Genomic DNA, 27981 nt, shown 5'->3' with positions numbered 1-27981 from the left:
AAAAAGATTGAAGCGGCAAAATTCAAACCGCAAAGTGGGGAGAGACGTCTGTAATAAATATACTGTAAATCTATATTATAATAGAAACAGTTTTGGTGCATTTTAGTATGACCCGATACCAAGTAAATACAGGGCCAGTATTGTGGATATTGATAGTTTACTTGAAAATTGGCAACATCTTTGAATGATTTTTGTGATTTTGCCTTTAATTTGTTGATCATGATTATAATCAGAATAAAACACAGGACAAATATTTTAGGCCAACAAAAAATATATTCATCAACAAACTTATGTGTGAACAATTTAACAATATATAAACACAACAACAGAAGTCCGTGTAACAATATACAACATATTGAGCACAACGAAGTCAGTTAAAAAAAGATAACAATATCAATATAAACAACGTAACAATAACAACAATAGACTAAAAAAACAAATCTTTGTGAAAATAAACACAGTGGAAAACTGAAAAAATCGATCAGATCACACTACTATTGAGCCTATACTGATAGTACCCTTGGTATCGATAAAGTCGATTTTTGTGTCGATCCACCCACCCTGACTTCCCGCCCACCAACCGTAGCAACGGAGGCAACATGGCGGCGTCCAGCAAAGCAGACCAATCGCCAGAATTGTCGACGCCGTTAAAGATACCGAAGACCGAGGCGCCATCCCCCGAATCGGAGGATTTGAGTGACAGTAATCAATACCACTCCAACCCCTCGACACCCAACCGATTCTCGCCTTTGAACGTGGGCTCCGGGGCTGCGGGTCGGACGGTGGCCTCCTCCTCCTCCAACAGTTACACGGCTTGCCGGGGGATGTCGTGGACGCCGTCCGAAACAAACGCCCTCATAGCGGTGTGGGGCAACGAGCGGCTAACGGAGGCCAAGATGCAGCAGTTGGAGGTCGCGGGGACCATGTTCACTGGTAAGGCCCCCGGCCCTGCCATGTACGAGCGGGTGTCCAGAGCCTTGTCGGAGCTGGGCTACGAGAGGACCCCGTCTCAGTGCCGGGAGAGGATGAAGGTACATACGGTCGTGTAAACACTCAAGCCCCGCAGACGTTCATCATCAGCTCCTGTTGTATCATTCGGTGGTTTCGGCAGCCAGTTGAGCTTTAACATACATGTGGAACGATGACAGTCTCACAAAAACATCTTTTTACAAGGGCCTGGCATGATGATACCTAATTAGTAATATAGACCTTTTATGGTCTGTGATAAATGTTGTCGTTATTACTACTTGAAAAACATCATACACAAACACACCTCGTTTCTCTGAAGCAGGGGTACCATACGTTCTTTCTATTTTGCCTTGCCATAAAATGTTTATATAATAAAACTTGCTTAATCTTTTTATCACTAAAAGAGCTAAATTGTGGGTCCTGAATCTATAATCTATGAAAGTTTTACTTTTTGAATGGAATTATGGAAATTAAACAACTTTTCCATGACATTCTAATTTTTTGGAAAGGGTCTGTATAATCACATTACTGCAGCAGCTGTTAGGAGAGTATAAAACATATGAAAACACAATAATCTAAATCAGGGGTGTCCAAACTTTTTTCACCAAGGTCCACATACTGAAAAATGAAAGTATACAAGCGCCACCTTGATATTTTGTAAAAGAACATATGCTAAGAAGTGATGAAGAAGAATGTGTCTCGGGCCAATTAAAAAAAAAAAAAGCAGCTCTGGGCCACAAATGACCTTATCCAAATAAAATTGCATAAATGGAGGAAAATGAGAAATCCTCAAAAGTAAACATTCCGGAATGTATGGGAAACATTGAGGTGACACATTTCAGTACAGACTGGTGATTATTTTGGAGTCTTTCTGTTCTTCTACTATGAGAATTTGTGGAGTACAACTGGAAGAGCCATTGCAGTACAGTCGACTATGCTGCGTGTGTGCGTGTGTGCACATGGTTGTGTCTGCTTCATCAGCACCCATCCACACACATATCACGCCGGGCACTGGCATGTGTGCACCCAAAATGTAACTGTAGAGGAGATATCGCATTACAGTTGGCGTTTGTGTCGTACTTACTGTTGGATATTCTTTTTTCCCCCCGGTCACACAGACACTTAGACGCTGCTACAGCCGTGTGAAGGAGCATGGCATCGGCAAGAGGAAGAGCAGCTACACTATAGAGCAGCTGGAGAAGGTATTTGGTCAGGGAGGCTGGGACTCCCAGACTTGTGCCCCAGTCCTTATCAACAGTAGTGGACTGTACCAGGACATGGAGTCTGATAGCAGCACCCTGGAAGATTTCTCCCAAGAGGATTGGTGCAACCAGGTGCTAGCCTCTGCTTTCCAGGAGGGAGACCTAGACGCTGGTGAGTACAGTATTTGGTCAGTTAAGACGTGTGGTAGTGTGGACGAGAACTCTCATGTGTTTTGTTGTGTCTAGAAAAAATACAGATGCCTCGAAACAAAACTCTTCAGATTCAAGCTGAGCTGTTGGAGAAAACCCAGTAAGTGATGTATAACTTTGCACCGTTGTGGAAGGTTGTGCATGGCCAAAGTTTCAGCTAGGCTTATCGCTTCGGGACATGAGGGGAGCACCGACACGTGCAAGAGGAGCAATCACATAACACATGCATGCTTGCAACGCAGCCAGCTGGGATGTGATCGCTCCTCTACAATTACAATTGGTATACACCGATACAAACGTGCGGACGTGCACGTGCACAGCATAGCCGACTGTATTGCAATGGCTGTGAAAAATTGCAAGAAGTTACATTTTGCACTGTTGGATCTTAAGGAGGTTCTAGATTGGAGCTTCAAAATGCAAAATGAAGAAATGTGAGAGAGACCAAAAAAAATAGGCTGTTCATCAGCTGATCAAGAGTTTAAGACGATAGCTCAAAAAAACCCGAAACCCCCCTGAAATAGAAATAAAATTTTCAAAAAAGGTAATTAATGAGTAGCTGCTCCATTCTTGTTAATCTCTCAAACATATGTTTCGGCATGCTTGATGCCAGTGTTTCCAGGAGGCTAGTGGGAATGTTGCTCCAGGTGGTGAAGATGGCTTCACGGAGGGCATCCACTGTTTGGAACTGATGCCCGTTTTTATAAACTTCCCTTGCCATCCATCCCCAAATGTTCTCAGTTAGATTTAGATCAGAGGAACACGCAGGATGGTCCAAAAGAGTGACGTTATTACTCTGGAAGAAGTCCTTTGTCAGGCGGGTATTGTGAATTGCAGGGTTGTCCTGTTGAGAAAGCCAGTCGTTACCACACAGTTGAGGGCCTTCAGTCATGAGGGATGTCCCCTGCAACATCTCCACATAGCAAACTGCTGTTTGACGCTCCTGCACAACCTGAAGCCCCATTGCTCCATTGAAAGATCATGATGGCGCCCCCTCCACCGTGCCGTGTGGGAAAGCATCTCAGGTGAGATAGTTGGAAGCCATCAGGACAGTCAAGGTTACATTTTTTCTCATCAGAAAATAAAACTTTCTTCCAACTTTCAATGTCCCATGTTTGGTGGTCTAATGCAAAATTCCAAACAGGCTATTTTGTGGCATTGGTGACGCGGCCTTTGAAGAGCTTTTTCCTTCTTAAAACCCTTCTCTCGCAGATACCTGTGTCTGATGGTAATTGGACTGCAGTCGGCACCAGTAACAACCATCATTGAGGCCAAGGATGGTCCTTTGTCTTGACAAACAGCCAATCAGATCTTCCGCCTCAGGGCCGGTGACATTTTTATGAGTCTACCACTTGACTTTTTTTGTTCCATCACCCTCAGAATCTTTGGAGATGTTTCACATGACTGTCTGTTTAACTGCGTCCAACCTCCGCAGCAATGGCGCGCTGCGAGAGGCCTTGCTTATGCAGCTGAACAATCAACCACATTCAGAGAGAGAAAGCTTTTTTGCCTTTGCCATCAAGAGATCATGACAGTGTGAATACCTGACAGAAAATGACATTGAATCCGCATTTTTGCCAAGATTTTGGATTTTAAAAGATAGATTTTAAACATTTGATCAGCTGATCACTTTAATGCTTGTTTGCAATAAATTGTTTGCTCAAAAATGTTCTTGACTCACTCCCATTTCCTCTTTTTCATTTTGAAGCTCTACCTCCTTAAGATCCAACAATGCAAAATGTAAATTGTTGCCATTTTTCAACTGGTCTTAAATTTTGATCGTGAGTGTAATGTGATGTTTCTTTTTTTCCCCCCAGAAAAACCGACATGATGCAGACGCTGATTCGTATCCTAGATTCGGTGCAGCTGAAATGGGAGCACTTTCAGACTTGGACTGAGTTTTCACGGCTGCACCTCTCCAACAAGCTGGCCATTTTCGGCGTTGGCTATAACACTCGCTGGCGAGAGGACGTGCGTTACCATTACGCCGAGATAAGCTCTCAGGCGCCATTGGGAAAGAGGCTTCGAGAATACTTCAACCCGGAGAAGCCTGAGGGCAAAATTATTATGACCAAAGTTCAAAAGATGAACTGGAAAAATGTGTACTATAAGTTCCTGGACATTACCATCAGTGAGGCACGCTGCCTCGAGCTGCACATGGAGGTGGACTGGATCCCTGTGGCGCTGTCCAGGGAAGCGGTGTGTAGCATGGGCACATACCACTACCTCCTACCTGGGGACATACCCAAGGCATATGGACTCTACGCTATTGGTTTTGAGGCGCCGTCATCGGGTCGGACATCTAACCAGGTTGATATTAAACACTGTAGCTTACCTCAGTGTGACTCAGAGAACTGGGGAGATGGAGAAGGAGCAGGGGATTGTGACAGCACGGAGACCAAAGTCACTTACTGCTACCTTGGCATAGCTGAAGATAGGACCATACAACAGTGCGTCTTCCAGCATTTTCAAGGTTCCGGCAAGCACTACGCCCAAGGTGAGCCCTCCTCTGTGACTTGCTTCCTTCAAGAGAACTGCCAAGATGGCGTCCCGAATGATGACTCTGTGAAAGGCGACGACCCCGCTCAGTGTTTTGCCATTTACATCAAATTCATAGAGGTGGATTTGGACTTCCTGTCTGCAGGGTCCTTAGTGGAGTGCCTGGAAACTGCTATTGGTTATTCTTTGAAATACAACAACAAGGAAGCATTTTAACTGTCCTAATAATATATTGAAACATGTACATTTGTAACAGTTTTGGCACAGACTCAGATTTGGTGTTTCACTAACTTGGCTGCTGCAGCATTTTCAACCCGTTGTGGTTTACTATTTTCATGACGAAACCGGGGTTTTATGCTGGCAGCTGTTAGATATTGCCGGCATGTTGTACGTCATTGGAATGCTTAATTCGTCGAGATTAGATCGATATCTACGCCTTTCTAGGATACAATCATAACTGCACACTCTGTAAAACACTAATGTTAGAAACAGAATCATCACACACCTTGAAAGCCTCACAGTATTACAACAGCAGATAAAAATCGGACTCAAATGGTCGTTACGCTGGCAATGTTCCAGGTAATGTAAATACAGTCGTCCCTCGCTACATCGTGGTTCACATATCACTCCCTCGATCTGTCTCGTTTTTTCAAAAATTAACAAATGGTCACTGTTTCATGCTTGACTATTCTTAGGGGGATAGTTGGGATTTTTGACATGAAGTTGTATGACATCCCCATCAGCAGTGTACTACATCGACTGTGACTCACCCCCCTTTGGTCCCACGAGTCAAGTTCTGGTTGCATTTCCGTGACGAGGAACGTAGTTCCGCTTAGTTGCTGGGGCCAATTAAGTAAAGAGTTTGACTTCTCAAAACAGTATGTTTTCAAGAGTAATACATTTGCATCATAAAAATGCCACCGTGAAAAAGTCACACCTCACAAATCGCCCTGCGTTATATTTGTCTCCCGCCGTATCCCTGCGCACTGTCGCCTCCATTCTCGTGTATGTGACGAGGACGCTCACATCTTCTTCCGTGACGGAGCGCCGCGGCCATCTTGTTTGCGTGTGTGTTCCACAGCGGAGGTCATAAAAAACCCATTTATTAATATAGAATCCCTACTTTGCGGAAATTCACCAATTAACCGCAATAAACGACAGATGACTGTTGTCCACACACACACTTTTTGCACACTTTTCACACATCATTTTTGTCAAATGCGTATAATTTTCCACATGCTATTGATCTTTAATTCAGTTAGCATGGATGGATTAGCCACACCATGCTACTGAAAGAACTCTAAACGTTGAACGTTTGACACCTCACTGGACCAAATAGACTAGTGTTTGCCCCGTCTGCTGTGGCACAATGTCATGGCCAATTTTGTCATGAAAGCGATGGAAAACGTGAATGGTGCATCAAAGTTGCGCCTTTTGAATTTTTTTTTTTTTTTACTTTTATGTTACAAACAAAGACATAATATTCAAAGACATGAAACAGTGTAAAGGAAGCTGTGAAGCTTTGTTTGCATGTAGTTAGTGAAGACTCTTGATGTGACAAGCGTCTCCAAATGAAACTCCTATGGAACGCAGGATCCTAACTTCAGGAAAAACCTGGGGAAAATAGGATCAGGTAAGCACTTATTTGCCCCTATTGTGTTTTCCAGTCGATACCTCTAAACTAGAAATTTTGAAGGCAAACCTTTAAAAAAAAAAAAGTTTTTCCGAGCTATTAAAACTCCTGTTTGTCAGTGTCAGTAGCACACGGCTTCAAAGTGCCCAAAGCTATCCCTCTAGTCCAGGACGTTCAAGGAGAGCTTCACTTTTTACTTTTTTGAGGCATTTAACATCCTAAAATCCTGGAATTAGAAAAGATTTTATACTAAATTGTATGCCAGAAAACAATGCTAATTCTCCATAAATATTTTATTATAAAAAAAACGTTTGTGCAATATTTACAATGCTTGAGCTTCTGTATTTCACCGAGGTTGGTGGAAAATATATTCTAACAATGTGACAGTCCAGGGTGTACCCCCCCCTCTTGCCCGAAGACAGCTGGGATAGGCTCCAGCATACAAAGCGGTACAAATAAATGGATGGGTGACGGAGAAACGTGAACACTAAAGCAGCAAAGTTACTGAAACGCTAACTTTTGCGTTGCTTCCGAAACGGTTGGCCGCGACTTTATTTAGCACTGAGTCGGTGCTGCCGTGGCGTGACCACGTGCGGGTGTGTCTAATCTATAATCATGCACAAAAAGGCTTCATTTGTTGTGAATGAAAACAGGAGATGTTATATTATTAAGTGTTAAGAATGTCAATCAGATGTGCACTATAATATCCGCTGCTTGTTGTGTGAAAATGAATGCGTGTGTTTGTGCGGTTGCTGGGGTGGCAACATCAATATACATCCGTCTACCTCGGGGAACAAGGCAACAAAGGGACCGTAAGATATCACATTTGTTCTATGACTGTCTTTAACCTGACTGATGAACTGTGGACCTTAATTAAAAATGTACAGTAGGCCACCAGCAATTTGCGAAAAACAACAGACGCCCATGAAACGTCTAACACAAACCAATAGCAGGTCATCAAAGCAAACACCCTCACTCACGGTGCAACCAAAAATAACAAGGAACACGTGGAACACAATGTAGCCGCACCACACCGGACAATGTGGGTATTGAAATAAACTCTTGCACTGTAATATAAATGCAACACAATATTAATTTATAACCCGCAAGGCATGCTGGGTAACTTCTAACCCTGAGAATATATAATGGATGAATAACAGTATTCTAGATAGGACTGCGGCTGTCCTATCTAGGTTTTTGAGCATAAACTGGTGAAAGCTGCTCGGATGAGAGGCATGGATATTACGGCGAAGCGTTGTTTTGACACCTGCGTAGTCTGTGTTACTTCTGGTTGCACCGTGAGTGAGGTAGGTTTTTGGGTTGATAAGCTCCAAGCTGAGTCACTGCATCTAAAGAACACCTCCTCCAGCGAGTTGAAAGTTGTTCTGTGAGGCAAATGAAAGTTTATTTTCTCTCTCCAGTAAATAGCCTAGTTATTCAGATTATAAGCACAAAATGGCGAGTTTTCCCACAAATGGAAAAAAAACCCTGTTTTGATCAGAGATGTGTGATTATACGGGGTCCCAAATGCTGAATTGCGAATGCTGTATGTGGACATCACTGTAGTCGTGAGGCAGTCTGTCCAAGTGTAAGGCCTTAGTGCTCACTGGGTTCAATTCAAAGTACAGTATGCGTATTCCAGCTGCAAGTTATTGTGGAACTGTCTTTTTCAATTACACTTTAACAGACATTTTAAAATTGAATTTAGCTTTTATTGATTGTTCAGAATTTGGTCAACTCTGTGGAATTGATTAATCTGTTCTTTCAGCATCTTAAAGCAACGGCAGCCACCGCTTTGCTTTTTTTGTGGTCAATAGACGAACATTACGTGGAACTACATTCATGCAAACATCTGCGCTGACGTCATCTTTCTGCTCAGACAACACAGGCGCCGAAACGGGAGTTCAGAACATTTAGAGGGAAATTCTCCGCCAAAACATATTTAAGAAATTGAAAAAATGCAACAGACGAAAGTTTGTATTTGTAAACGTATTTGTTTGGCTTTTCATGTACCCGTGTGACGGCAAATTAGATGATGATGTCATCTCTCCCCACCAGCCACCCAAACCACAGAAAGGTATAATTCAACCTCAGACCGGTAATATTAAGGATGTCTTCACGGACACAATGTGGGGAGTTTTGTGCCAGGACACTGAGAGAGCGAGAGAAATATATATATATATATATATATATATATATATATATATATATATATATATATATATATATATATATATATATATATATACTGAATGTGTGTGTATACACACATACATTTATTGTGTGTATATATACATAAAACTAAGTACACAGTATATGAAATGTACCTTGTATTTAAAACGACATAAATCTATATATAATATAAATATGAAGCATTCCAGCTTTTGAAAACTTGCAGTGTTTATCTGTTTTGGTATACAGTACATTAAATGTCTGGTGTTTTCAATTCCATTGGTTCATGTTTTGTTTTTTGTGTGTGTGCCTTTTTTTTAAACTTTTTTTTATCCCAGTCATATTAAAAATCAGCACATCAGATAACAATCTGCTGAACATGTGTGGTAGTAGTTTCTCCGTCTGACCAGGGGGTGGCAATAGAGAGCCGTTATTGAACACACACTGAAGTATCCCAATTGTTGGTGCGGACAGATAAACAGTATCTATAGTTAGTATCTGTTACATTATGATTTATATTACAGGTATTCATACAGGGTGCCCCTTAAGTCTGTACACATGGGGGAAGTATATACTAGTAGTGGTAAGAAAGATTTACTATATCCATTTACACTCATTTTTAACGTATTGCTTTTGAATATACTGAATTAATTTAATTGTACAAGTTATAATAAAAATAATTCAATATTTTTAATGGAGTTCATTATTAATTTTTAAAAATTGTACATTGTTTGCATATTATAATTATGTATATATGTCCAGACCTTTGGGACACCCTGTCTAAGCTGATCCCCTGTGCAAGATGATGCACGGACTCCATACAGTGGAAATATCTGACCTTTGTCTGAGAGCACAATATGCATCATTTCCAAAATGACCTCAACACACCTCCATTATCCATCCATTTTGTACTGCCTGTGGTACAATCTCAGATGATGCTTAATAGGGCTTTTAATTTTGTATATGGTATTGTACATGTGTAAGAGAGTCCCTCAAGCCCGGAGTTATAATATACACAGTACATGTAAATATACATAAGCGTTAAACTGATTTAATAGGAGGTACAGACTGTACCGTGGGTTACCTGCACCCCTGCACCCCAAATGACAACCAAGAATGTTACTTAAGACATCACCTGTACAGCTATTAAATGTTTTAAGAAGGCGACAATCTGGTCAAGTAATTCCATTTCCGTTGTTTATTGGAGATTGATCGCCTTCCGAGAAGGCTCCTCTATCTTTTCATGTTCTGTTGTCGGATAGAAAAAAGAAGTTTCGGTGTTCAACGTGAGGTCAAGCAGGGGGCACACATTCACAACATCCACTTGTAATTTAGAGAACATTGCGTTGACAGATCTTTTTCAAATACCTTCACACGAGCACCAGCCTTCCTTCTTGAAAGGTTTCTCACAAAGCGAAATACCAAAGAGTGTTACAGTCATCATTTTTATTACCCTGGTAATGAACTCCCTGGATGGGCTGTTCCCGCTCGAGTTAATTGTGGAGCACAAAAGATTCTCCTTACACTGTTTGGACAACTACGTCGCGGTAGAATATCTGTAATCCTTTAATGAATTATTATCCTCATGGTTTGCGGAAAGCATTCCAACTCAGGAAAGGCAGCATTCATTTGAAGGAACGTGAACCCAACCCAAGACTGGGGAATATAATTACTTGAGCCCCTGCTGTTTTTGGAAATTGACCCCTTTACGAAGGTATGAACAGTCCAAATGTTTTATCATAATAAATATGATCTAGTCTGACTCTAGAGCTGTCCTACTTAGTGTTTACCATGAACTGATTAGATTAGAGGTGCAACATCTTCTAAGACAACCTGAACAGTCCAGTTGCGATTGATTCAATGCCCTGAGAATATAATGACCTGGATGAATGGCAATATTCTAGATAGGACATCTACAGTCTTGAGTCTAGGGCTGTCCTATCTGGTCATTGAGCATGAACTGATGAACCCTGCTCGGATGAGACGTGAAACATCTTTTAAGACAACCTGAACAGTCCAGTTGCGATTGATTTGGTGCCCTGAGAACAGAATGGCCTGGATGAATAACAATATTCTAGATAGGACAGCTCTAGACTCAGAGTGTGGCTGTCCTATCTAGGTCTTTGAGCATGAACTGATGAAGCCTGCTCGGATGAGAGGCGCAACGTTTTCTAACCGCAACAGTCAAGTTGTGATCAGTTGGTAGGTGTTGAAATATTGATTTTACTCAACCATCCATCCATCTTCTACCGCTTATCCGAGGTTTGGGATGCCAAGACTTCCCTCTCCCCGCCTATTTCGTCCAGCTCCTTCCAGCGGATCCCGAGGCGTTCCCAGGCCATTTGAGAGAGTCTTTCCAACGTGTTCTGGGTCTTCCCTGAGGCCTCCTACCGGTCGGACGTGCCCTGATCACCTCCCCAGGGAGGCGTCCGGGAGGTATCTTAACCAGATGCCCGAGCCACCTCATCTGGCTCCTCTCAACGCAGAGGAGCAGCGGTTCTACCAGATGACAGCTCTTCTCACCTTAGAGCCAAGCCACCCAATTTTGTCCTTTCGGTCACTACCCAAAGCTCATGACCATAGGTGAGGGTTTTTACCCAATTAAAATAAATTAATTTCTAACCTTTATTTCATGTTTTTTGTGGGGACGAGGGCTTCTTTCCAAGGGGTAAGTTTACAAAGCAACAGCAGGGGGGGGTCAAACAAGTATTGCCTCCACTGTACCTAACAAACATGTGCAATTAACACATGGTAAGCAATTACAAAATACTTTTGGATGCTTTTTCCTGCAGAAAACCAAATATTACGTTCGTGCAGACTGCACACTGCTTCCTTACGTTTCATTCACAAGAATAACCTTTCACCTTTGATAATTGTACAATCCTTCTGCATTAGCATCAACTCAGTTGTGGAAGCAACAGGGCAGCCCTGGATAAATTAAATAAAAAGAGGTCTGACCACAGGTCTGTCCATTTTTTTTTTTTTTTTACAATGGCAGGGGTTCACTTGGGAATTCACATCAAGCAAGTCCAAAAGATCAGCTCACACAGAGCGAAACGACATACAAAAAGGCAAAATAGCAAAGTAGGCTAAGAGGCACAGAGAGGGCTAACAAACTCACCATGGGAGGTGGAAACAGGAATGCACCCAGGCAGGAGAATAATATGCCAGGTAACAAGAAAACATAACGAAGATGCAACGGTGTGCATCCAACACACAGGTAACTGGAGGCCCAGGAAGAGTAAAGCAAAAACACGAGTACAAGCGAAAAACAACAGATGCGAACGGGATGCATCAAGTAAGAACCAGCAACCTGCAGAAGCCCCAGCTCAACCAAGGACCAAGTTTCTGCAGTATATGCCGAGCAAGCCGGCCAAGTATTGCATAAAGATCTTCTGGGTTCGTGATGCACGCATGCCATATGCAGTTTATGGGATCGTGTACACAGGGAGACAACCAGGAAAAGACGTCCAGAAGAATCTGAGGCAAAAGATTGTCCATCAGTTATGCAGTGGATTCAGACACACAACGTCGCAACGTCACCAGACAACTTCTTCACCAGTGTGCCTCTTCCAGAGCATCTCCCGGAGAAGGGTCTGACTATCGTGTGATCCTCTTCTACAGCCAGACCAAAGGAGGAGTAGATACCGTGGATCAGATGGTTGGCAACTACACCTGCAAGCGCCAGACAAAGATATGGCCCACGGTGCTGTGGTACAACATGATGATATTGCTACTCTGAATGCCTGCTCATTTTTCAGGGCTCAGCACCCACAATTGTACACAGGTATCACAACGCACGGCTACGCTTCCTCACGGAGCTACCAACCTACGTACATCGCTGAAGCAATGGGAAGGTGTGGAGTGACAAAAGCTGCAATCCATCCACAGGAGAGAAGCACACAGGGCCAACAGAAGAGAAGGAGATGTCAGATGTGTCCAAGAAACAAAGATCGCAAAGCCAGCAATTGCTGCTGGAAATGCAAAATTCCTGTGTGCAATGTTCGCAAGTATAGCTTGTAACAGCTGCACACAGAAGAGAGAAGATGTTTGTGTGTGTTCATGTGCGTGGACGGTGTTATGGTCCCCGGGCCTACTTTATGTTCATTCTCTTTGTCCTTCGTGGTCACACAGCCAGACGGACACACAATGGATTTTTCCATTTTTTGATACCTGATTGATTGTTTTGTCATAAAATGTGAATAAGCAGTGCTAAATGAACATGTCAAAAAGGAAATCACTCTTTTGTTGATCAAAATATAATAAAAATCATCTTTAAAAATGTATTACATTTTGGTTAAAGTTCATTGCAAAAACGCATTGATTCTAATTGGGGTCATTTTGACCCCACTGATGGAAGAGTGTAGGTATTGGTAGGTCTTGCATCCAAAGGTTAATTCTGCAAATTAAAAATGCAATCACATCAATCCTGCAGGATCAAAAACAAAAATGCTGCAGATTCAAATAATAACGGCTATATAAAACGTGTCACACGTGTCACAGCACAGTATGTCCATTCTTTTTGTGTCATTCACGTCATTTACTAGTTTGTATGGTTTGAAATGAGTTATTGTTTTGTATCACCTGGTTCGATCACATATTCAATTCATTTCTTAGTGTGAATAGTTGTTAGCATTTGTTAGCACATTTGACTACGTTGTTGTTAAAATAAACTGTTGTTGCACTTGATGCGTAATCAAGCTAGAGGAATTTACGGGTGCGTCGTCAGTGTCTTTTCAATATAAAAGCTTGGTCAAATGGACGCGCGCCTCTGGAAAGGGATATATTATTCTGAAACAGGATATGATACAAAATATTAGGAATCGCTTGACAGCGCTCAACCTGGGGTTCTCTCTCTCTCTCGCTCGGTGTCTCCTGGTAAGAACACTGCGATGACAAGTTGCAGAGTTTCTCGCTCCAGCATCTACAAGGAGGGACTTGCAGATGCAACCGAGCGTGAGAAGGACGCTGAGGACATTCACTTTGTTGGCGGACCCTCGGCGTTGAAGGCGCTCGTCCACTTTTCACTCGGTTCGTCTACCTGAAAGTGGGGAACAAGAATTCCCGGGCTTGAAGGGCTCAGGTGGTTTCCATATATCCTCACCTGAAGTGTCCTTTAATCTTCCCCAGTGGATACCTGGAAGCACCTGACACACTTGGAGTGTTTTTGCCTGAGGCCAAAAAAAAACCCCCAACAAAAAACAAGCAACTGGACTGGAAGGACTGTCGAGGTCAGGAAGTGGTTACCTGAAACATGGAGGTCTTTTCTACTTCCAGGAAACTTACTTTGCTGTCAGTGACCTGCCTGTGGATGTTGCCAGGTGAGTAAAAAAGCTTCTTTTCACGCTTTAATATTATGAATATGAATGGATCCAGACATCAGGGGTGTCCCAACATGCGGCTCAGGGGACATTTTTTGCTCTTGTCTCGCTTTTCATATTCCAGAAATAAAATTTAACATGGATGAATGAATGATTTGGGATGCACAGAAAAACAAACAGCAAAATCCACCTCCAATGGCCTCTCCAAACCAAAATGGCCGACTACCTGCGCGTTTTGCAGTACAGTAAATTCCCGCGCATTCACAATTTGGCCTTCAAAAACCCGCAAATTCAGATTTTTGGTCATATTTAAAACTTTTGTTTTCTCTATGTGAACAGGCCATATTTCAGCAGAAAACACATCACATTTGTCTCATAAGTCGGTAACAATACATGACAACACCGGTAAACCCCTCCCCCCCCTTCCTGTCCAGCCATTGGGGCAGGCAGTATTGTTGACCTAAATGCCTTTACGTGCTAAATGGATTTGCTCTGCCAGGGAAAAGTGTAACATACTCTTCCCCTGTTATACAGATTTTAATTGACTTCATTTGATGGTCATTGTTATGCAAATTTGGAGCGGGTGGACCGGAGCAGGAGGGGATAGAAAAGAAGAGAAAAGAAAACAGAGGGGGGGTGTGCGGGGACAAGAAGGGGACGATACAGAGAGAGACAAGAACAACAGAAACAACAGCAATAGCAAAACACGGGAAACAAACAGGACTACGTCAGTACATGTCTGACGGCCATAAAGTAACGATAACACCATGGGTAAATCAGCGAGTTATGTGGGGAAGTACTTATGTACTGTGAGTGTGTATGTGTACAGTGTGCGTGTACAGGTATCTCTGTAGGTGTGTAAACCACCCGCTTTTTACATATTTCCGCCTTTTTAAACATCACCGCTAATGTTTTTTCATCCAGCACTGAGATTTCGCACCACGTTTGGTGGGTCTTCAACGCACCGTACATTGTTTGTACACTGTGACTCCGTGATCATCTTATATTAATCGCTCATTAGTGGTGAGAACCTGTATATTTGATACTCTATATGCGTTTGATACATGTGTGAGGCGTATTTCGATCTTAAATCTGGATTGTGTCAACTCTCCTGTCATCTAAATACATAATTTCAATCCAGACCCCGTTTCAGTTAATCTATTCAGTGGCGCTTGACATTGAAGGGTGAATCATAACCCATGAATACATCAATACAACGACCAGATAGCGATACATTATATATTTGCTTGGGGGATGTTTGTTTTTCATGGAATTTGAAAGAAGTGTGTTACAAATGATTATGTCTTCCAGGGAAGAATAATCCCTTTATAGCTTCTGCAACACTGGCTCATCTGTCACTCTCTCCAGCTTTGTGTTAAAACTCCTACTTCCGCTGATAACTATACTGTACTCCCCCAGCAACCCCACCGTCATCTTTTCCATTTCTAAAAAAATGGGACATGGTACAGATGCTTGAGATTTTCTCAAATGTTTTATGAAGGACAAAGGCGTGAATTATTCATTCTAGTCAAAATTTGAAGAGCGCTGTCTGGAGAGGAGGATCAGTGGTGTCCAAAGTGCAGCCTGGGGACGCTTTGTGGCCCACAGTTTTTTTTTTACTGCCCGGTGACACATTTTACAGACAAAATGAATCATGGCACGCATTAGGGCATTACTCCGAAAACAAAAACTGGGAATTGCGCTTGCACACCAAAATGGATACACACACACACACACACACACACGTGCAAGATTTGGTATGTTTTCAAGTAGAGTGAAGTAGTTGCTGGAATAATCATAACAATAATAAAAGGGAATAATTTTGAACAACTTTACGTCTACATCAGGGGTGTCCAAAGTGTGACTTTTTCGGCCTGCAGCTCATGTTTTTATTGGCCCTTGGCATATTGTAAAAATAAAACACATACCAACAACAGAGGTGGCCAACCACCGGCACAATAATACATTTTAAAAATACACCTAAAAAAGTACATTTGTAAATATTGACATCAAATTTCATGTCAAAGCATATACATTTTAGAAATACGGGCCATTGTTTATTAAAAAAATAATATGCAGTTAGAAATCCCACATTTTTTGCAGGTTTGTTGTTTGTTGCGAGCGTCCCGTCCAATTGTGTTTGACGGTCCTTGAATGCACCATAGTCGTGTGCATGTGCTAACTTTCTCCCACGCTGCACAGATAGACTACTGCGCTGCATTTTTCCCATTTTTCTTTCACCTCATGCTATTTGGTCCCAAATGCTGATGTGGGAAGGCATAAAGCAGGGGTGTCGGCGGCCCACAGCGGCACTTTGTAGAAATAAAATTAAAGCAAAAAATGTGAAAAATAGAGCAAAAAGGCAAATGTAAAGACAAGAAGCTGAAATGTTGACATTAGTAACTAATAATAAAACAAAGCCTTGCCTTTAAATCTACGTACAACTTTTTAGCCGTTTGACTAAATTAAAAAAATCATAAAAATATCAAAGAAGCCCCCTGCATCCTTTGAATGTCACTATGCGGCCCTCGGCGGAAAAAGTCTGGACACCCCTGGCATAAAGGCTCTCTGAATACATTTTGTGCTTTTAATTTGATGTTGTGCCTGTCTTACTTTTACACAATACATGACGCTATACAGTATTGTACAAAGACCACCCCTCCACCCAAATTTGTGGGAACATGAGCTGGGTCAGGGGATCCAAAAAGATTGGGGACTACTGACCTACAACACAGTTTTCTCTGGGTACTCCGGCTTCCTCCCACATTCCAGAACATGCATGTTAGGTCAATTGCCGACTCTAAATCGGCCGTAGGTATGAATGGGAGTGTGAATAGTTGTTTGTCTATATGTGCCCTGCGATTGGCTCGCGACCAGTCCAGAGCGTACCCCAATTCTCACCCGAAGTCAGCTGGGATAGGCTCCAGCACACCCCTGCGACCCTAGTAAGGATAAGCGGCATAGGAAATGGATGGATGGATGGATTGACCTCCAGAACCCTCCCTCCTCTCTCTTCGATACGCCTCACACACTTATGAAAAGCTTACCACTAATCACTGGTAATGTAAATTAACAGATTTATTCAATTCTGGCAGCGTCGGAGGAAGTTATATATAAGTTTCACCTTTGCGCCTCAGCACACAACTGTGGTGTGCGACATCGCTACGCTTGATGAAAAATCAGTGAAGCATGAAGACAGTAAACATATAAAAATTGTGTGCTGGTACTTTGTTGTCCATTTGACCTGTATTGTCACGTATTTATCAATTATTACCGACCATAAGGGAATGAGATGCGTTTTCTGTGGCAAAACCTATTTTTGGAGAAAAAAAATGTTTGTACACAGCCCTCAGTGGAAAACGTTTGGACACCCCTGTGTTATAAAAGCTCGAACATTTCTCTTGGTTGCCCAAAGCCGTGTGCCCTTTTATACACTGTTGCCAAAACAATCTTATGAGCTGACATCGGCAATCTCAGGCTGGCTTGCTCCTCTCCCGAGGGAGGAGTATCACCTGAAAATGATGGTAATGATACCATTAGATAAACCGCCTCCGGGCCATTTACGTGGCATGGTTCCTTCAGGTTGTCGCTCTGTACCTTTATCGTCATGATTCAGTGTCACAGCGCAACAGGACAACGGCCTCGCTGTAGCTGACCTTGACAATCAGTTGTCCTGCAGGTGTGTCCTGAGCAGTCGGCGGCCAGGATGCATGTTCATGAATAGCAGTAGTTGGCAACAGGAAGCTTCAGTGCTCTTTCAGCCCCTGTTGTTGACGTGTGCATTATAGCAGGAAGTCGGCGTCCTGCAGCATACAAGATAAGACCTCAGTTTGTGTTCCAGTCAAAAATCAGGGTACTGTAGACACACTAAACTTTTGAATACAGTAGCTTCTATTAGCGGCACGCTTAATTTGCCCTTTGAACAAATGCAATGGATCTGGATGAACCCGTGATCTCTTTGAATTTAGGACAGAATTTTCTCCTTTATTGTTGGTATTGAATACTTGTTATGTACTGTATATGGAAACTTAACTGCAAAATGACACCACGAGCGTCAAACACATTATTTTTTTTAGTAATAGTATGGGGCGTCACTAGGCATGAGCATGAACATTGTGTTTTTCATTCTTTGTTTTGCAATTGAACATGAATTGAAACATGTTTACCTTAGCGACATCGCTTATCTTGAAGTGAGACACCCCCTATCAAGGGCATTTGATTCCTGGCCCAACGACGTATAATCCATGCCTTATCTCCTGACCAACCATTGTACGATTACTCTTCTATTCTGGACACACCATCTGGCAAAGGAACATCTTCATTTGTTTTCCAGGTGGGTCCCACAATGGACTTTACTTATTTAACAAGGTCAATCCACACAAGCTTCAAAGGTTCCGTTGGGATGAGGAGGGCAAAGACGCATTGCCACTGCAGATTTTCAGTGGCAACCCTCACTAATTTATACTAGTGAGTAAGTGGGCTGCAAGTAGGTATGTACCGATCAGGGTTTTTGTGCTGCCGATTCCGATACCAATCATCCATGAGTGAAATGGGCCGATACTGATCACATAGATTAAGTGTACATTTTTAAATGTACTATTGGCTATGTGATATGGAAAGGGAAAGCATAAAAGCATCTTCATTTCAACAAAAACATATTTGACTTACTTTTTCAAGAGGACATATATCACTGGTGAATGGATAAGGCGCCTTCTTTAAGGAGACTTTGGATTGGAGAGCCCACAGCTTGATGGCGCTCCAGCAGAATCCCACCCGGTGTTCTCCACCGCCGACGGAGGCCGGCCATCCAGTCCAAAAAACCCAACCGCTTTTCGGGCTATCGGCCTTAGACCTCCGACTGCCACGCACACACGGGCGAGTGTCCAGCCTTCGGCCACATCAGCCGCCGCCCGACCAGTGATCACATCGCAAGCCTCAAAAAGTCACCACACCCCGCCAAGTGTCACATTTTACACTAAGGTACACAAAAATACAGTAGTTACTGAGGAACTAATGAAGAACTAATGAGGAACTAATGAGTAGAGTAGTTACCGAGGAACTAAAGCACATAAATGTACAATATTTACTGTAAATGTATGTGCCTTAGTTAGCCAGGATGCACGTTCATGAATAGCAGTAGTTGGCAACAGGAAGCCTCAGTGCTCTTTCAGTCCCCGTTGACGCTGATGAAGAACCTTCTTTATCAAATTGCCGGCACTCGCTACTTTCTTTGGCCCCATGGTGGGTTATTTAGCAGTCGCAGTCATTAACAAATGCACAGAGACTGAGTCGCCAGCAATGTGGGATGCTCTGCTTGGGCACTCGATTCTGCGGAATGTTGCAATAACCGAGATGGGGTACAAAAACCGGGGCAACATTTTGGTGAAGATTTTTGTTGAAAACCAAGTTCTATGAAATCTATGGCGTTCGAAAACCGAGGTTTGACTGTATATGACAAGTTCAAAACATCTGTCGCCGCCTTCCTTGTTTCTCTCTGTATTGTTTCCCTGAGAACAATTCTTCCCAAAATACAGTCTGTGCTCCTCAAGGCTGCCGCGGGGAGGGTCATGGAATGCAGTTTGCCCAACTTGCAACTATGGCCTTATCTCTAATTGCCTATTTCTTAGAATAATACCAAATGGAAGTGCAGCAAAGCGCCTCTCCACTTTGAGCTGGGATTACGGCTGTTTGAAGCCTGCAGTCCTCATGTGTGTGTCCCCAGCAACTGGCGCAATTTTGATTTGAGAAAGGAGATTGGGGGATTTATTGTTACATACGTAATGACATGGAAATACAACATTGCAGTTTTTCTCTCCCCGCGGGGAAGTTTATCATCCAAAAGCAACCCCACGTGCCAGTGTCTCTTGTAATCCTGCGTATTTATACACATCAGCCCCGTGCATAAGGCCAAGGGAGAACAGGAACCTACCGGGAGATTAGTGCGGGGTCATCCTTCCATTCTTCATTCAGTCATTCTTGCCATGTGCGAAAAAGCTACTTTTAAAATATATTTCCAAATCCTCTTTGTATTGCTCTTTATCGCTCATAAGCCCAGACTCTTTTAGACACCGTATTCTAATTATATTACCTTAATTAAAGTCCGATTTATAGGATTACTGATGTAATAATGACATGACAGCAGAAGCAGAATCCAATCAAACATTTCCCAATCATTTGAAATGAAAAAAGTTGATGCTCCTGAGTTAGATGAAGGATTAAAACTATTTGTAATTGCTACACGACAGTCGAATTTCACAGCTTTACTCTATCATGCTGTTTGAAAATATATTAGTGAATAAATCATCACTGTTTCCTGGTGGACTTTGGTCTGTTATTAGTCACAATATATGCCTATTTAAACTAATTTTATGTATTTGTCAGCATTTTTAAGCATAAAATGGCAAAATGAACTAAAATACAAATATAAGGCATTCAGAAAACGCATTCAAAGACACTTTCTGGTATGTATTTTTCTAAACTGGCCTCTAGGAGTCAGTTATGTTACATTATGTTACACGAGACAGCCACCGCAGGAAGTACTGTACGCAAACGGGAACAACAACAAGGAACTTTCCCGAATCTAACGCGAGAGGCGGGAAACACTGCAGAAAGATGTGCAGAGTCTGGAAGACCTAGAAAGCTTTAACAAGCTTATGGTGGGTAGCTGCTCTGTACAAGTCCAGAACTCAATACAAAGGCCCGAAAATTACTCCAACAACATTTTATAACCAACTTGACAAAGCTTCACAAATTTTCCAAATTTTACATCATTTGCGCACAGCGATGTTATTTGGCTATGAAATTACCACATTTTTTGGGACACCATGCTTATTGAATGAGTTTAACACGCACACACGCACACTCACACTCACACGCTCCCGGAGCCAGCTGGGGGTGGTTTGGCGTCTTGCTCAAGGACACCTCACCAGCATTGCTCCAGTAACCAGTGCAGCCAACATAAGGTCCTTTACAGATGACCCACCGCCACCCGTGCGTAGTGAGAATGGGCGATCAAGAAAAGGAGGGAATGACCCAGCATCTTCCTGGACCATGCGCAGCGTATGTGACAACTCTAATTGCTAATTGCTATTTGCTAATTGCGCGTGCCTTGTTGTGCCGTCCACGTAAAGGGGCATCAAACAAAGCGCACAGCGACAGAGCAAAACAAAAACTAGCTCAAATGCAGGTTATGCCGCATGTCACTTGTTTGTATATGTTTCTAAAATACTTTTTCATTTTCATCACTCTAAATGACAAATTGAGAAGATTCCAGCCATGCTTGTCCCTTTGCTGGGGTTTTGGTGACGTCTCATCTTCATCATGGCAGTGAGATGGAAGAAGGCCTCTTGCAAGGGGTCATGAGAAAATCACTAGTTGACTTTCCCATCACTGGGTTGTGGCCTCGGCGCTCTCTTAAAGGCACACACACACTTCCTATCCTCTTCCTTCTTGTGGCTCTCTCAGTGTCCTTTGGTCTGCTTACTTGAATCTGTTCAAGTAAGACTCAGGCCTGCAAAGCTCAGGGTTGTCATTATTAGTTACCAAATAAATTATAGTCATAGCTCAGTTCTATACAGTAGTTCAGGATTTTCTCGCCATAAAAAATATACAATGCACCCAGTATATTCTCACAGATAATACAGCTTGAGCCAATGATAATAACAGGGTTCTGAATTGCATCCACATACAAGCCTGCGGTGTCATGCTAGCCGTGCAAATAAATCTCTATGTGCTAATAAAAGATAATGACTATTTACAGCCACCGGAATCTGGGGAGGCCCATCAGGTTGGGTTCAAAATTCTTACCACAGTAAGAATTAATATCACTTTTTGCTAAAAATTTGAGTGCTCAGCGTTGTACCACCCGTCCCTTTAGACCACCTAAATCTATTCACTCTCTATCTATGCACTTTTCACTTTAAAGTTTATCACTGGTCAGGACAGTGTTGTTTACGACCTGAAAGTGAATTCTAGTATATAGAAATACACTCGCTTCACTGTATCAACCGGTTTAAGCTTTCATCTATTATAGATTTTGCAGGTGGTCTTGTGGTTGCTGGTGATGACTGTGATGCAAGTCGAATTTTAGTGTAAGTCCTAACTTCGACCTAAATTAATTAATTTTGTTTTTTTATTTTCTAAACGAACTCCTAAGTTACTCACACTGTACACAGAGCGCATGAAGGACATATAACATACAGCAATAAAAAGCTCAAATACAAGAAATAAACAAAACAGTGAACAGTAATGGTTGCCTTTGCAGGCTGGTCGACCTTCTTCAAAAACTGTCCCAAGCTAGTCTGGAAGGAAACCTCTTCTCCGAACAGACCTCCTTGTTACATGTGTGGAAGTGGCATGAAATTGTCGACTGGTTTCACGTGGCGCCAATGTCGTGGCGGTCTGTCATTGTCACTACCAAAGTCGTGTGTATTGTCGCTGCTTGTGTTACTTGCTAGTGTCGGCTGTCTGTGTATGTTTGCCAAATGCGACTGGAGCTTAGAATATCTACCAAGGTAGGCATAAAACTTTGGCTTTTTGTCGGGGGGGGGGTAACAGCTTCCTCCAGTGTCATTGATGCTGACAAGGTGAACGCAGTGGCTGTCCTGTGGGGCTGAAGTCCAGTTTGTTATGTTAGTCTGTGTCTTCTCGAAGTGGACACAGGGGGGTGTCTTTCTGCACTGCGACGGTCACTGGACCCTGTCGACGCCTGTTGTCGACCCAGATTAAGTGCTCCAGTGCCGGAGCCGCTGCTTTCTTCGTCCCTGCTGGCACAAAGTCAAATTCGTGATTCCCCACACACCTGACCTCAGGTTTGGCCTGGCAAACGCTGTATGGTTAGAGAACATAATTTTTTATCTTACAGGACTTAAAGGACGTATTCCACTGAGACTTGGCTGAATTTTGGGGGCCTCGTGGGTTAGATTTCATGCCAGGGCCCCTACACCAATCCATTGGGTATGTCCAGTGCCATTTGCATCACAGGGTTGCATCAGGAAAGGCATCCGGTGTAAAAACTGAGCCAAATAAATCATGCATTTGATTCGCTGTCGTGAAACTTGACAGGAAAAGCCCAACTCCAAAGTAGCTGAATGAGTCCAGTGCTTCTACTGAACTATTACCAGTATTTTAACTACCGATGATGCTGATGTCTGGCCGACGAGGGAGAATAGCGATTCTGATTTTAAATGTTGGCAAATATTTGTTGTCCTCTTCCGCCAGCTTCAAACAGCTTTTAGTTGAGGCCTCCCAAGTCCAATAAGATTTCTTGGCGGACACAATGCCTAAATATGACCTTGTCTTTGTTGGGGATTTTAATCTCCATGTATATTGTCCCGAAAACACTTTCACCATCGACTCTTTTAATCAGTTTGTGTCTGGTCGCTGCTTGCAGGTGCCGCATTATTAACCCTTCCACTGCTGTTTGGCTTTCATGCCAGTAAGAACGGTGACGTTCCTGTGTTTGTTTGTGATGCAGAGGTTCCGAGCTCATGGTTTTCTGACACGTGTCAAAACGCTTGAGACGCTGTTGCGCCACAGAAGACCAAGCAGCCAAAAAAGAAAACCGAACTCTGGCAGAATGCCACTTACCTTGCTGCCAGACCCCCGTGTCGTAGCGCTGAGAGAAAGTGGAAGACTGACAAACTGCATTTCGAACCTTGAGAGGCTGCTGGCACCTCTATCAATCAACTGTAAAAGCGGCCAAATTAAACTACTTACAGATATTGTTTTATCAAACTGTCACAGGCCTCATGTATAAGGTCGCTTCTATCAGGGCCCTTATTTCCCCTCCCGTTTATGACCCCTCAGTCTGGACCCCTCGCTCTACTGCTTTTGCCAAGTTTGAACCTGTCAATTTGATCTCTGTACAGGAGCTTGTGGGTCATTTGGTGCCCTCAGGCTCTCGAAAGGATGCTGTACCTCCTCGACTTATTTCATTTCTGTCCAGCCATCTGTACTTATTAACAGCAGTTTGTCTCACCATGTGTGGCACCTGCACATTTTAAATATGCCGTTGGACAGCAAAATATAGGCCCTTTTCCAAATTGCCTTTCTTATCTAAAACCCTTGGGAAGCTTGTTTACGGCCTTTTTAGAAAAGTTTAATATTTTAGAGGTTTTCTAATCCGGTTGTCAGACACTGCACAGCACTGAATCAGCACTTTTATGAGTTTTTAATGATATATTTTTAGCCTCGGACTCTGGTCAGTGGGTTGTCCTTGCGCTTTTAAAAAGATTTGACTGTTGCTTTGGACAATGACGTTTCAATTTGTGGTTTAGAACACCGGGTGACCGTAAGGTGCACTGCATTGCAATGGCTCTGGTCTTACCTTGCAAACTCAAATTTCAGTGTCATTTTTGACTCTCCTGTACAGTCATGGCCAAAAATATTGGCATGCCATAAGATAGCGATGTTTCTGGCCAAAAATGCTCATGTATTAGCTAGGGATGTCCGATACTGGCTTTTTTTGCATAACCGATATGCCGATATTGTCCAACTCCCAATTTATGATTCCGATAACATCACATATCTTTTTCTCGAGTAAAATTGTTCCAAAGTCACAATACTCTTAAATGTAGATAATTCATGTATTACTTATTTTATATAAGAATACATTTGTGTTTCTTGTGCCTTGATAAATGTTATTTTTGGAAAGATTTAATTTATTTTTAGTTAAAGGGATATCGTTGCATTTGCTGATTCTTATTTTGATTGATAACTTTCATGTTCTTATTTTATATTCTTATTTTACAAATGACTGTTTTGATTTGACTTTTTTCTCTTTTTAATCAGGATATTTCAAAATAACACATTTTAGAGGTCTAATTATAATACCGTGAAATCGTGAAACGGTGATGTTTTTGCCCAAGGTTGTCATACAGTCAGAATCTCATCCCCCTAACGTTCATGTTCTCCTCCGATTTTGGATCAACATTTACAATAAAAGTCACTGTTGCTAATATTAGATTAGAAAGTTACAATGGAATTAATACAAATAAAAAGGACTGCTTTTGCTCCACAAGGACGTCTCTATTAATTTGAGTTTAAGGTCGCCCTGTCAAAAGGCCGTTTAACCATGAAGATCAGCAATCAACAGCTCGTCGCTAAGTAAGCCCGTACGTCTGCGGTCATGAAGGCGTACATTTACTTTCACAGCGCAGACAATAAATGACAATTGAGTATGAAGGCGCCACAGGGAAAAAAAATCATTAAATATAAAGCAGGAAAATTGTGTTTTAATTTATTTATAGGAAGACGCTCTCAGATTTAGGAATGAATCTCTGAAACACTTCCTGCACAAGGACATTGGTTATCCCTTGAGAGAAAGTCTTTTAGTGGGACTGCCTTGTTCTTTCCGTCACCAAATTTCTAGAGCACGCTGGCCTTGAAAGCGAAAAGAACATGCAATACCATTGGTCAAGAATGTAACACGTACGCGTGGATGTTTGTTTTTGTGGTTTTTTTGCACACCTTCAGTGAGAGAATGACAAATCACTATAAATCACGATCTGCGGCCTTCCTACCCATACACTAAGCAACGTTGAAAAACTTATTCTGTCACATCGTCTGAGGAAATTAAATGTTCCAGAGTGCCGTGTGCTAGCTAGCTTCTCATTCACCGACTGATTTCTTAATAGCACATTTTAATTCATGTCTCATCTCCTCTTATTTTTCTGCAATCGTGAAAATTTCTATGTCTTCTATCAGTATCATTACATTACCTCCCCCTCCTGTCTCTCCACGCGCTTTTTTCCTTTTGCTTTTTTCTCAGCAGCCTCTCCTCCTCCTCACCCTCTTCTCCTTCATCCTATCTCTCCTGAGGGCTGCAGCTCCAGCATCTCATCAGCATCAGTGTCTCAGGTCAGCCATGAGGGTTAGAGCAAAGGGGGGCTTTGTAGCACTAGCATATGAGTGTTTTTATTGTTTTTCCCCCCCACCACACATTTTGGATCCCTGTCTTGGATATGCTTTAAATGTGATGTCGGGAGTACATGTTTGTCAGTCCGAAATCCAAGACCTTTACGTGTATTTACCATTTCTTACATTCACTATCCCTATCTCTCTTTCCTGGCTCCGTCCTCACTGGGTGGTGCTTGTAATTATAAGCTCTTAGCTATTTTTCTGTCATACACGGCAGCACCCCAGGGAGAGCTTAGTTGATGTCATTATCTCCAATAATGGCTCGGAGGTGCAGTTCCCCCATAGTCTCACGGTGCTGTTTCTCATATCCAGTATCATTTGTAATTTATTGAAAATACCTCCCATGTCACCCTCTCTCCCCATTCCTTCCTTTGGCTGTTGCAGCCTTTCACTCGTTTTTCAAACACACACACACACACACGCGCGCACAAATGATAGTGGACGTGTTGCAATAGTGTGCTAGTGTGTTTGTTGTGGGTATGAGTCAGTGTTTCCCCTACCATTATCTTAGGGGGGGTGCATCTGTGCACGTGGTTTTATGCATGAATCGATATCATCTCAATCCCCTGCAAATCTTCCCCAGAAACACACACACACACACACACACACAGAGATGCACGAGTGCACCCCAAATGTAAGTGCTAAGCTCTGCGTGTGCACATGTGCGCCCCCACCCTGTCAAAGCTCTACACCTCGGGGAGACATTAAAATTAGATTTCTGTTTCATCATTTTCAGTCCAAATGATGACAGCGTTTGAGTAAATATGTTCTCTTTCTAACCTCGCTCGGTATCTCACTACGGGAGGCACCTTCTGGCGTGACCCATCGCAGAAACTCCACTGTCACCACGTCTGTCCTGACACAGACCGGTGGTCTTTGAAGTAAGGGTGCGGCCCTCTGTGGGCGCCTGCATCAGAGCTGCGTCTCAGCGATGTTGACACTGAAATGCCCCAGTGACAACAACAACGCGTAGATGGGTTTTCCACTGCTGGAAGCGGACGACTAGCCTGCAGGCACAGAAGACAATGAGGAGCACGAGACATCCTTGGAGCGTCGGACAAGGACGATGAAGACGCCAGCTTTCCTGCCACTCAGGTGTCGGAGCACAGCAGCTCCATCTCCACCGAGCAAGATGGACTTGCATAAGGTGTGTAAACAAGGAGCGACTCGACCAACTATTGACTCAATCGTGTCGCTGCTCCAGGAAGAAGAGGAGAACAAATTTTTGTCTTCGCACCACTTCCCTGCCAGACCTTGAAGTTGCAAAGCTGTGTGGTCGTTTGCAGCTGTTCTTGCCGCGCCCACCGCCACATTTAGCTGCTTTTCTGCTCTGGAACCCACGGTGGAACCCCCCCAAACCTCCCAAGAGGAGGACAGAAGTGGATCTGCACCCATGTTCCGATGGTAGCCATGTTTGAATCCCATTCACATGTTCAGGGAGGTACAACTTCTCCCAGTTCTGCACAGTTCTTCCCCCACCGCTTCACACTTCACTCAGTTCAGAGGGAAGAGGTATCAACTGGTGCACCAAGTACTTCACAAGTTCTCTGGCGCATCCAAGCTCGCAGCGAAAGGAGTCTCAAGCGATAAGATCACCTTGAAAGTGCACAGCGGACTAACCACCTGGCTCCCTTGCTGCCAGAGCAGGGGAATGGAGCACAGCTTTATGAGGTTCTACCGCTTGGATGTCACCGCACCGTTCAGAGTATGGACCACTTTGACACAAGGATGCATTTTTTTGTATTTTCACGAGATACTGAGCGAGGTTAGAAGTAGAACGTTAGGTTTTTTAGGTAAAGGTCTTTGAGAACCAAGTGAAGAGTCTCATATCACAACCGTCCCACCGCCTGGGACCGTGGATGAAGGTTGCTGATGGTCTAGTGCTTGACTCACCTAACCTCCATGCAGGCAGCGTGTGTTCAGTCCCCACTGACTGACGGCGTGAGCGTGAATGGTTGTCTGTCTACATACAGCATGTGCCCCTCTGATTGACTGGCGTCCAGTCCAGCGTGTCGTCTGCCTTTTATCCAAAGTCAGTTGGGATTGGCTCCAGGATAAG

The 27981-nt window shown here is 43.0% G+C and overlaps 2 protein-coding genes across 4 annotated transcripts in view; both read left to right on the top strand.

The window, feature by feature from the left end:
• Positions 1 to 586: 586 nt before the first annotated feature.
• LOC129168715 (myb/SANT-like DNA-binding domain-containing protein 2) lies at positions 587 to 13694 on the top strand. 3 transcript variants are annotated; one of them, XM_054754303.1, is made up of 5 exons: positions 587 to 1031; positions 2088 to 2343; positions 2418 to 2481; positions 4196 to 6510; positions 13566 to 13694. In XM_054754303.1, the coding sequence occupies exons 1-4, from the start codon at positions 600 to 602 to the stop codon at positions 5091 to 5093; spliced, it is 1650 nt and encodes a 549-aa protein (XP_054610278.1). In that variant the 5' UTR covers positions 587 to 599; the 3' UTR covers positions 5094 to 6510; positions 13566 to 13694. The 3 variants fall into 3 exon arrangements, with proteins under 3 accessions (XP_054610278.1, XP_054610277.1, XP_054610279.1); XM_054754302.1 differs by lacking the exon at positions 13566 to 13694 and adding an exon at positions 10989 to 11190; XM_054754304.1 differs by lacking the exon at positions 13566 to 13694 and adding an exon at positions 10989 to 11190 and having other exon boundaries at positions 790 to 933.
• Positions 13566 to 27981, top strand: part of esama (endothelial cell adhesion molecule a) — a 57118-nt gene continuing 42702 nt past the window's right edge. The window contains exons 1-2 of the mRNA XM_054754305.1: positions 13566 to 13713; positions 13813 to 14003. Coding sequence (XP_054610280.1) covers positions 13937 to 14003 — 67 coding nt within the window. The 5' untranslated portion in view covers positions 13566 to 13713; positions 13813 to 13936. The remainder of the gene's footprint in view (positions 13714 to 13812; positions 14004 to 27981) is intronic.

This window comes from Dunckerocampus dactyliophorus, chromosome 16 (genome assembly GCF_027744805.1).
Source record: "Dunckerocampus dactyliophorus isolate RoL2022-P2 chromosome 16, RoL_Ddac_1.1, whole genome shotgun sequence".
Classification (NCBI taxonomy): Eukaryota; Metazoa; Chordata; class Actinopteri; order Syngnathiformes; family Syngnathidae; genus Dunckerocampus; species Dunckerocampus dactyliophorus.
Note: the sequence above shows the minus strand (reverse complement) of the source record. Positions and strands in the feature narration are given on the sequence as shown.

Coding starts and splice junctions, on each gene's coding strand:
- LOC129168715 (XM_054754303.1), top strand. CDS start 600: ATGGCGGCGTCCAGCAAAGCAGACCAATCGCCAGAATTGTCGACGCCG. Junction 1,032..2,087: donor AGTGCCGGGAGAGGATGAAG/GTACATACGGTC, acceptor CCGGTCACACAG/ACACTTAGACGCTGCTACAG. Junction 2,482..4,195: donor GAGCTGTTGGAGAAAACCCA/GTAAGTGATGTA, acceptor TTTTCCCCCCAG/AAAAACCGACATGATGCAGA.